Source organism: Panthera pardus, unplaced genomic scaffold (genome assembly GCF_024362965.1).
Source record: "Panthera pardus isolate Hobbes unplaced genomic scaffold, ASM2436296v1 HiC_scaffold_322, whole genome shotgun sequence".
NCBI lineage: Eukaryota > Metazoa > Chordata > Mammalia > Carnivora > Felidae > Panthera > Panthera pardus.
Genome location: NW_026526902.1, coordinates 164759 through 174070, shown reverse-complemented (window position 1 = coordinate 174070; position 9312 = coordinate 164759). Strand labels below are relative to the sequence as shown.

The window sequence follows — 9312 nt, the reverse complement described above, 5'->3', positions numbered from 1 at the left end:
ATGGTGACTTTTTTGTCTCTAAGGCAGTTAACCCCCCATTACCAATCTCATAACTTTTAAAGTAAAAAAGAAAGAAAAAAAGAAAAGGAAATTCAAGACACCAGAGGATTTGCTTTTAACGTTTATGCTCTTCTTGTATACGCAACACCCTACTCTCTGTGCCTTTACATAGTCTCGTCCTTTTGTGGCATTTTAAGCAGTCACTAAGCTTGCCTGGCACAGTGTGTGTGAGGGGGGTAGGGGGTGACACTGACTGGCCTGGAAAGGTACAGGAGGTTCTTGTTGGTCTTGGGATGGCAGGAGCTCTGGTTCAGGTGCATTTGATGTAGGCTCAATAAAGTAAACATTGTTCTGTTACAATCCTACAATTGACATTCATGAATTATTTCTCTGTAAATATTTTTTCTTTTTTTAAGTCTTATTTATTTTGAGAGAGAGAGAGAGGGAGAGAGAAAGAGCAAGAGAGCGAGTGAGCAGAGGAGAGGCAGAGAGAGGGAGAGAGAATCCTAAGCAGGCTCTGTACTGTCAGCACAGAGCCCAACTCAGGGCTCGATCTCACGAACCGTGAGATCACGACCTGAGCCGGAACCAAGTCAGACGCTTAACTCATCGAACCACCCAGGTTCCCCTGTCATATTCTTTTCAAAGGGGAGTGTGGGGCAGGTATGGGCATATTCAGACACAACAATGGACTTGAGAGAAAGTCTAGAAAATGTCTCCAACACATATGGGCAATAATTACATAGTGAAGTTGATGTTGAAGATCAGTAGGGAAAGGATGACTTGTTTAACGACGAAGGTGAATAACTGATTGTCAGAAAGCCGTTGTACCACCCCCACAACCCTCCCAGCTGGCCGCCATCGTACCTCAGCCCTGTCCCTTCCAGGGGGTGTGTTTCAGACCTGGAAGCATTTGATGGAGGATTGATAGCAAGGCAGGCCGGGGAAGAAGTATATGAATGGACTTCCAAGAATGGGTCCGCATCGTGAGGAAACATTCATTCCTTGTGCATGTTCACCAAGGCGTACCCAGTACAGAGGAGGCTTTTGGTAATCAGGTAGACAAGACGACCCCTTCTGTGCATGGCAGTCAGCTTCTTTCCCCAGGGACCCCGGTTCTCTTTTTCAACGCTTATTTATTTTTGAGAGACAGAGTGTGCGGGTGGGAGAGGGTCAGAAAGAGGGAGACAGAGGATCTGAAGCCGCCTCCATGCAGCGAGCACAGAGCCCGACGTGCAGCTTGGACCCACGAACCGAACTGTGAGATCATGATCCGAGCCGAAATCAAGAGATGGCCGCTTAACCGACTGAGCCAACCGGGCGTCCCTCCCCCCATTGCCCCGATTCCGACTCAGTGGGCTCATGATAAAAGGGGCCATGGGGACAGAAATGGCCATTACTCACGGGCTGAACAACATGGCCTTCACCTCGGCAAGACTGATCTGGGTATTGTTACTGTTCCATGCCCCATCTACCAAAAACAGAGGCCCAGATATGGTGTCATCCTTGAGAGAGATCACCCAGGCGATCTACTGAAATGTTGACTACATCGGACCCCCTCCCTCATGCAGGGGGCAACAAGTTTTCCTCCCTGGAAGAGTTTGTCTACATATGTACCTGCCCTCCCTGCTGACATGGTTTTGCCGGCAATGCTGTCCCTGGACATACCGAAGTCTCGTTCACCGTCACGGTCTCCACAAAAAGGCTGCACTAAACTGACTTTGCAGCATTTCCCTGGCCATCTGGGGCTCCTTGTGCTCTTGCACCAACAAGCCAGAGGGGTTACTGCATTGGCTGGGGAGAGGTATCCCGGTGATCCAGAGGAGAGAGAGCCGCTGCCCTACACTGGCGTTGGGGAGAAGTGTGCCGGAGACCCACAGAATTTGGGGGGCGGGGGCATCTCCTGGTACCGCTATGTGGGAAGGTAAAATTCAGCGGAAGATGGCAGTGAGTCCTTATGGGCCAGCAAGGGCTCAGCCCCCTTGGGAAAGAAGGCTTGGGTCACCCCATCCTCATGAGCTGGGATGTTGGCCGAGGGCAAAGGGAACGGGGAGGGAAAGGACGGCAGATAAAAGAAATGAAAAGTGCCAGTGCGAGCCTCACGTCTAATGTAGAAGTGAGGACTGTAACCCTTAGGCCTGTTTGATTTCTTTGTCGCTTTACCCATCTTTTCATTTGGATTAGCTAATTTCCTCCTTGCCCCATGTTCCCTCTACTATTTTATTCCAGCTAAATTGGTGGAGGTGAACTTAATAATTTAGCCCACGGATTACAGGCTACCCACACGATTTTACGGATGGAGTAAAGATGCAATTACCACCATCCAGAGATGGACAGGCTTTGAGTCTCTGCAGCCGTGGAGAGAGAGCATGCGCTCACGTTTTGAAGGACAGTGGCAACACGGCAGAAGGAGACCGTGGCTGCTATCATGCTTGCGGGAAAACTGACATACCGGGTTGACATATACAAAGCACTTGAGAGCGAGCCTGGAATACAGGAAGCGTGAGCTACTGTGACGTCTTACGAGACGAGTGTTTTTGGTGCCAAGTAGCCATGGGGAAGATCTGTGCTGGATTCTGCAGCTTGACTCCACGTCCTCTATTCCAACCTTCCTCTAGTGAGCCACCTTTCCCCGCACAAGTGTTCTTACAGGTGTCTCTGTACCCTGATAGAAGAGACACCGGGGCAGGGATGCCCGACACAGGCAAGGGGCAGCTGGCTGCCACCTGGGCGTGTCCCCTCAGGACTGAAGTCGGCTGCGCAGGAGTTTGGAGTTTTCCCACCACCTGGCACGGGTGGGGGTCCGGGGCCCCTCCCACAGGCACTGACCACACCCCACACTCTGTCCTAGGGAAACGGGGCAGGGGCTGGGGACAGACCTCTCTCTCCTCCCCCTGCCGTGACCTCGGGACCTGGAGGCTCAGCGTTCCTTCCATCCACCCCCCTGTGGGCCGGCCCAGAGACTTCTGGCTCAGAGACTCCTAGCGTGATGCTACATCCTAGTAGTGGGTGGGAGAAGGGGCACTTGGAGGGAGGGAGGGAAGGAGGGAGTCGTGCAGGGAAGAGGGGGTGCAGGGGACTGACCTCAGCCACGGTCCCCTTGGCCCTGAGGAGGCAGCCCAGGAGGTGGAGGGGCACACACAGCATGGAGGAGAGCGCGAAGCCCCAGCCCATGGCCTCGCCCCACCACGGGTACACGTAGGTGTTGTTGTAGACTAGCGGCTTGTAGTACACCACGTTGAAGATAAAGATGCCCTGCGGGTGAGAACCCCCCCCCCCCCCCCGCCGCGCGCTCAGCCAGCGGCGGGCCCTCGGCACCCCTCCCCCGGCTCGGGCCTCCCCCGGCCCTTACCATGCAGACCAGCGGGGTGAAGAAGGACCAGCACCATTTCATCCAGGGGCAGGGGCGGTACCCGATCATGCAGGCGACGTCGTCCATGAAGCGGTCGGCTCCTGGGGCGAGCGAGGCGGGAGGGCTGGAGCCGGACACCCCACCACCCCTGCTCCGGCCCGCACCCCCAGCTCGCCCCGGGGCCCGGGCCTACCGTACACCCAGGCGACCACCACGCACTCCCAGAAGGCCTGCCACAGCAGGGTCGTGCCGCTGGCCGAGTAGTAGTCAAACAGCTGGAAGACGTACATCCCGCCCTGGGGACGGAGCCGGGTCAGGGAAGGTGGCAGGCAGCGGGAGGCCTGGGGCGGCCCCCACCCCGCCCCCACTCACATCGGTCACCATGGAGAGGTCGATGACAAAGCAGAGGGCGCAGCAGAGGGCCACGGAGATCTCCCTTTGGAAACGGAAGTAGTAGGAGGCCGGGAGGAGGTCGAGCAGGCCAGTGATGAAGCCTTCCACACCTACAAACTGTGGCCGGGCGCTCAGGCCACGCCCCTGCGGCCACCTGCCAGCCGTCCCCCCTCACCCCGGGGCCTCCCCCACGCTCCCGGCACCCTCCGTCCTGTCCTCCCCCCCCGCCCCCCCCGCAAACCTGGCTGTCCAGGCCGAGCAGCAACAGCATGAAGAAAAACAGGGCAGCCCAGAGCGGGGCCACAGGCATCAGCGTGACGGCCCGGGGGTAGGCGATGAAGGCCAGGCCGGGTCCTGAAGGGGGAAGCGGCAGGGTCTCGACACCTGTGTCCCGCGCCCGCGTTCCGTTCCGTCCGTCCTCGTCACTGCCCTCCCCTTCTCCCCTTCCCTGAGCTTCCAAACTGAGGGACGACGCCGGGGCGTGCTGTGGCCGGGGGCCTTTCCCCTTGAGTCAAGGTGTTGCCGGGGGGCCCGAGCCCGCGAGAGCGGGGTGTCTGGCTCAGGCTCCGGGTCTTGCCGGCCGGCAGCCCTTGTGGTCACCGGTCACCGTTCGCCCCGGAAAGCCCCTCCTCTCCCTCTGCAACACTCGGCCGAATGTGAGGGGCTCAGCCCACGGCCCCGGGGAGGGATGCACGGACGGAGGGACGAGAGCTCGAGGCCCCCCCCGGGGCCCGGCCCGTGAGGCTCCGGCTCGGGGCCGACCGGAACAGCTGTTGCCTCGCAGCTGCTCGGCCGGGCCTCCCTCGGCCCCGAGTGACGGGACAAGCGAAGTGAATCTGTCTCTCGTTTCCCAGAACGTCTGTGTGCACGTGTGTTCGCGGATGGGGTCTGTTAGGACGGAAGGCCGGGCGCAGGGGTCGGGGTCCTCACCCGATTCCGCCACCTTGGAGATGGGCACGCCTTGCTCTGCGGCCATGAAGCCCAGGATGGAGAAGACCACGAAGCCAGCGAAAAAGCTGGTCCCGCTGTTGATGAGGGCCAGGATGATGGCGTCCCTGGGGGCAGAGGGGCCGCGGGGACTGGTCAGGCCGCCTGCTGCCCGCGGACGCGCGGCGGGGGCGGGGGGCGGCCTGCGGCACCTACTTGTAGCAGTTGTTGTTGAAGCGGTTGTAGCTGCCTAGCGCCGTGAGGGCGCCCAGGCCGATGGCGTAAGAAAAGAAAATCTGGGTCCCGGCATCTATCCACACCTGGAGATAGACCAGGGCGGGGAGGAGGTGAGGGGCCCTGCCGGCCTGGCCCGCCCCTCGTCCCGTCCAGCCCACCGCCCCCTCACCTGAGGGGACCCCAGCTTCGACCAGTCAGGCTTGAGATAGTAGATGATGCCATCCAGGGCGCCGGGCAGCAGCACTCCCCGCACCAACAGCACGACGAGGACCACGTAGGGGAATGTAGCCGTGAAGTACACGATCTGGGGGGGGGGGGAGGTGGGCGCTGCTCAGAAGGGGCCCTGCGGCCCCCGCCTCCCCACTTAGGGGCCCCCAGCCTCAGCAGGGGGGCAGGCGGGCCACACTCCCCCCACTGTGGTACGGTCCGCTCCGAGGTCAAGCGGGAGGCCAGCCTGCAGCCCCCTCCCCTTCTACTCCTCAGAGCCTGGGCTCCTCCCGAAGGAAGCGGGGTGCTCAGCTGGCCATCGGCCGCCCCCGCAAGGACAGGTCAGCTGTAGAGGGAGGGCGGAGGCAGGACCTTCCCCGGGTGGGGAGCAGGACATCGGCCTGGAGGCAGGTCCCATGCCTCCCGTGCCTCTGACTGCAGGTGGTTCTCTGCACAGGGGCAGGGTCCTGGGCAGGCCGGAGTGGACTGGGCCGGCCGGAGACAGAGGCGACAGCGAGGTGACCGCGAAGACCTCTGCCTCCCTCCCACCCTCAGCAGAGCAGGACAGGTAGGCAAGGGACGGCCACGGACTGGGTCCCCCCAGGCTGGCCGCAAAGCAGAGAGTGAGGAAGTAGTGAGTGAGGAAGAGAGGGAGACCGGGGCGGGGATGCCCGACACAGGCAAGTTCAGCTGGCTGTCGCCTGGGCCTGTCCCCTCAGGACGGAAGGCGGCTGGGCTGGAGTTTGGAGGGTGGGGAGGACTGACTACGCAGGCATGTGTGGGAAATCCAGTGGCCCGGATTCAAGTTCCTGCCCCCTCCTCAGGCCCTGGCCTGGTCACCTCGGGTGGCGGGGTGCCCCCCCCCCCCAGCGGAGACACCCCTTCTCCCCACCGGCCATGCTGCCCCCACCCCTGCCATCATCACCCACCCCGACCCGCCCGCCTCCAGCTGTACCTTTCCTGTTGACTTGACCCCCTTGCAGACACAGAAGTAGGCCAGCACCCAGCAGGCCGGCAGACACAGGGTCACCTCCCAGTTGAGGGCCCCTGGCACGTCCAACCCCCCACCCCCCACCCCCCACCCCCCCCCCGAGAGCCGCAAGACTTTGTTCCTGGGGGAGGGACAGCCCGTCAAGGCTGCCGCAGCAGAGGGCAAAGCGACGGGGGAGCTGTCGCCGGGGCGGTGCTCCCCCGTGCCGCTGTCCTCGGGGCCAGCTGGGACCCCTGGGCCCCGGGGCCCCCGGCCCAAGCCCGCAGCCATTGCGGTGTGGGAGGCGGGAGCCCGGGAGCCCCAGGCCGGAGGCCGGTCGCACCCTCGGCGGTGTACCCTCCCCCAGGCTGGCAGGCACTAGGGGACTGACGGTGCCCGGGACCGAGAAGTGGTGAGGGAGCGAGGCCCGTCCATTCCAGCTCCCCTAGGGGCCGCGCGGGGCGTGTTCCCTGAGGACAGGCAGGGCCTGGGAGTGGCCCCTGCTCGGCATCCCGCTTCGGCCACCCCCCCCCACCCCCCCGCCCCCGGGGACGGGTCCCGGCACACGCAGACCCGAGCCGTACGGGGAGCCCACAGACAGGGACAGGCACGGTGCTGCCCGGAAGCGCCTGAGCGCGGCCCACGCCTCGACGCCCGGGACCCGGGCGGGCGGCGGTCAGTTGGCTGCGCGCACGTGCGCCCGGCTGGCGCCTGCGCAGACACACGCTTGGGGGGAGGGGCGGGCCGGGCGGGAAACAGTCAGGTGCCAGTGGCCTCACCGGAATGCTCTCGGGGACGCAGGAGCCCGACAGTGACGTCACGCGTCGAGGGGCGCAGCTTCCGGAACCAGCCTCCATCTCCTCGGGGTCAGCGTCGACCGGATCCGGGCTCTGGGCCAACACAGCGAGGCCGGCTCGGTGGGAACCAGCTCCGCGGGGTCTGTCTGCGCAGGCGCCCTGGCCATCCCCGACAGCCTTGCGCGCCGAGGGGCCGGGCTTCGCCAGGCCCGCCGGGGGTCTCGGCGGTCCGCCGACAGTGGGCGCAGCGTAGCGGTGGGCTCTGAGGAGGCCGGTGCGGCGGCCATGAGGGCCCCGGACGACGACGCGGCCTCTCCGGCCCCGGACGACGGCGCGGAGGAAGTGGCGGTCACGCAGGCCCCTGACGAGGACGGCGCGGACGGCGCGGACGGCGCGGCGGTCACGCGGGCTCCCGAGGGTGGCGCGGAGGACGCGGGGGCAGGCCCACAGGCCTCCGACGGAGGCACGGACGGCCACGACCCCCGGCTTAGCCCCCGAGGTCCCGGTCGCCAGGGCAACTGCAGCCGCCACGACGGCGAGGGTGGCCCTGGCAGCAAGGGAGCAGTGGTCGAGGGGGCCTGCGCCCCTCCCCTGGCCGAACGGGCCCCGAGGGCCCTGGCCCCCGGTGGAGACGCAGCGCCGGCGGCGGTGACCTCCTCAAGACTGCTGGAGTTGTATCCTTCCCGTGGAGCCTGTCTGGGCAGGGGCCGTGGCGGGGTGGCTGGGGAGCGGGGCGGCAGCCCGGGGACGGGACGGACGGGGGCGGGGGTGGGCAGCCTGGCGGGACAGGGACAGCCGGTGCCCGCGGGCCCCCAGGGTGGGGGAAGCGGCTCAGGGTGGGCAGAGGTGGCGGGAGGGAGCGCGAGTGTCCCGGGGGTAGAAGCGGGCCTCTGAGTGGTCAGGAGGCTTCAGGCCATGGGAACTCCGGGAGCCCGTTGTGCCTTAACCGGGTGCCTCCCAGCAGGCTCACTGTGTCTTTCCGGTCGCCCCTGGAGGCAGAGATGGCCCGCAGGTCCCTGACTACACACGTCCAACGCCACCGAGGGTTGGCTCAGAAGGAGCTCTGCGTGAGGGGCAGCGCCCTGGCCGTGTGCGTCCTCCAAGAGTATGCGCGGGACGGGTGGGCGGTGGCGGCGGGTGCCGTGGTCGCATCTCTGCCTTCCGGTGCCGTCGTGGAGGCCCCGACACACGCGTTAGGTGGAAGGCGGGGGGTGGGGGGCTGTGTGGGGGAAGGGGCTGGTGCCCTGCACCTCCACAGCAGCTCTCCCCTTTAACCGGATTTCCCTCTTCCCTCACTTTTAGGAGATGGACTGCTGAAGACCCCATCTTCTTCCGAGTTTCCGTCAACTCCTTCCTGGACCGGCTTCCCCTGGTGATACGAAACATTCGCGCCTTGGGGTCCCGGCCTCCGCGACGCCTAGGCCCGGGAAAGGGGGCCGAGGCCTAACCTGGTAGCCCTCACGGGGCAAGGCACAGGGCGTTGACACTTGGCGTCCTCGCCACTTTATTATCGGGGGTCTAACGTTCTGCAGGTCCGGGCCTCGGTGGCTCTTGGCCCACTTCAGTTCCTTCCCTGCGCCTGGAGGGACGGGCGCTTACAGTGTTTGTTACTGCACAACATGAAACTGAGCGACTCTTTTGTGTCCGAGTTTCTTCTCAGTTCCTGCGCCTCCACATTTTCTTACCTTTGTTCTGGTGTTGGAAGGGAGGTTCTGGGAGTCGTAGTCCAGCAGCCCAAGCTTATCGAAGACGACTCAGGGAGAGGAAAACCAGGTCCTGTATTCGGCGGTAAAGACTGCTGACGTTTTGGAATACGTTCCTAGTTGTATTTACCCATTAAATGGATAACAGCGTATAATGTATGCATTTTCCAGTTTAGCGTTAACTTTTCTCCGGATCCTTTTTTGTTTTGTTTTGTTTTGTTTTTGTTTTTCCCCGTTGAACGTACTAGCTTTCCCCCTCCCTAAGAACTCTTCAAAAACTGTTATCCAGGAGACACGCAAATGTATTATTACATAATGTTGAGCAGTCGGGTCGTTCTCAGCTTTGCCCCTGTTATGGGTCGTGTGAGTCAATGGGATTCTTGAACAGAAGTCTTTGCGCGAACAGTTACTTCCTTCAGATCGTTTCCAAGAGGTAGAATTCCCGCGTTCTGTAGCTCCTCGGCACACAAGTGCTCTCCAGAAAAGGCGCCCCGCCGCCACAAGTCTGGTCTCCCCGCACCACCAACCAGTAGGGTGGCTTCCTACCGAAGTAGAAGACTCCTTTTGTACCAGGGAAATAAGCACGGAAACACTAGAGTAGGAGTTTTGGGGCTTACTGGCCTTGTTTCCCATGAGCAAGGGAGTGGTGCCACAAGTGGCTATGGGTTTGGGGGCGGGGTGGGGGGTGGTTAGCTCCCTCTGAATAGCTTGTGTCTTGGAACCTCG

General features: G+C 62.6%; 2 protein-coding genes across 2 annotated transcripts; one reads left to right on the top strand and one right to left on the bottom strand.

Moving 5' to 3' along the window:
• Positions 1-3025: 3025 nt before the first annotated feature.
• LOC109261855 (sodium- and chloride-dependent creatine transporter 1-like) lies at positions 3026-6377 on the bottom strand (the record flags this gene model as incomplete). The annotated part of the gene is made up of 9 exons (XM_053893544.1): positions 6072-6377; positions 5079-5213; positions 4889-4992; positions 4676-4800; positions 3987-4099; positions 3725-3862; positions 3546-3648; positions 3353-3453; positions 3026-3255 (listed from the first exon to the last, which is right to left on the bottom strand). Coding segments are annotated over exons 1-9 (1355 nt in total), but the record flags the coding sequence as incomplete, so codon positions are not given.
• A 492-nt stretch (positions 6378-6869) lies between these two features.
• Positions 6870-8519, top strand: LOC128774466 (collagen alpha-1(I) chain-like). The gene is made up of 4 exons (XM_053893543.1): positions 6870-6952; positions 6991-7557; positions 7848-7973; positions 8186-8519. Exons 1-4 carry the CDS (start codon positions 6870-6872, stop codon positions 8328-8330), a joined length of 921 nt encoding a protein of 306 aa, XP_053749518.1. The 3' UTR covers positions 8331-8519.
• Positions 8520-9312: the final 793 nt, after the last annotated feature.

Coding starts and splice junctions, on each gene's coding strand:
- LOC128774466 (XM_053893543.1), top strand. CDS start 6,870: ATGCTCTCGGGGACGCAGGAGCCCGACAGTGACGTCACGCGTCGAGGG. Junction 6,953..6,990: donor CCAGCCTCCATCTCCTCGGG/GTCAGCGTCGAC, acceptor GGGCCAACACAG/CGAGGCCGGCTCGGTGGGAA. Junction 7,558..7,847: donor TCCTCAAGACTGCTGGAGTT/GTATCCTTCCCG, acceptor GCCTCCCAGCAG/GCTCACTGTGTCTTTCCGGT.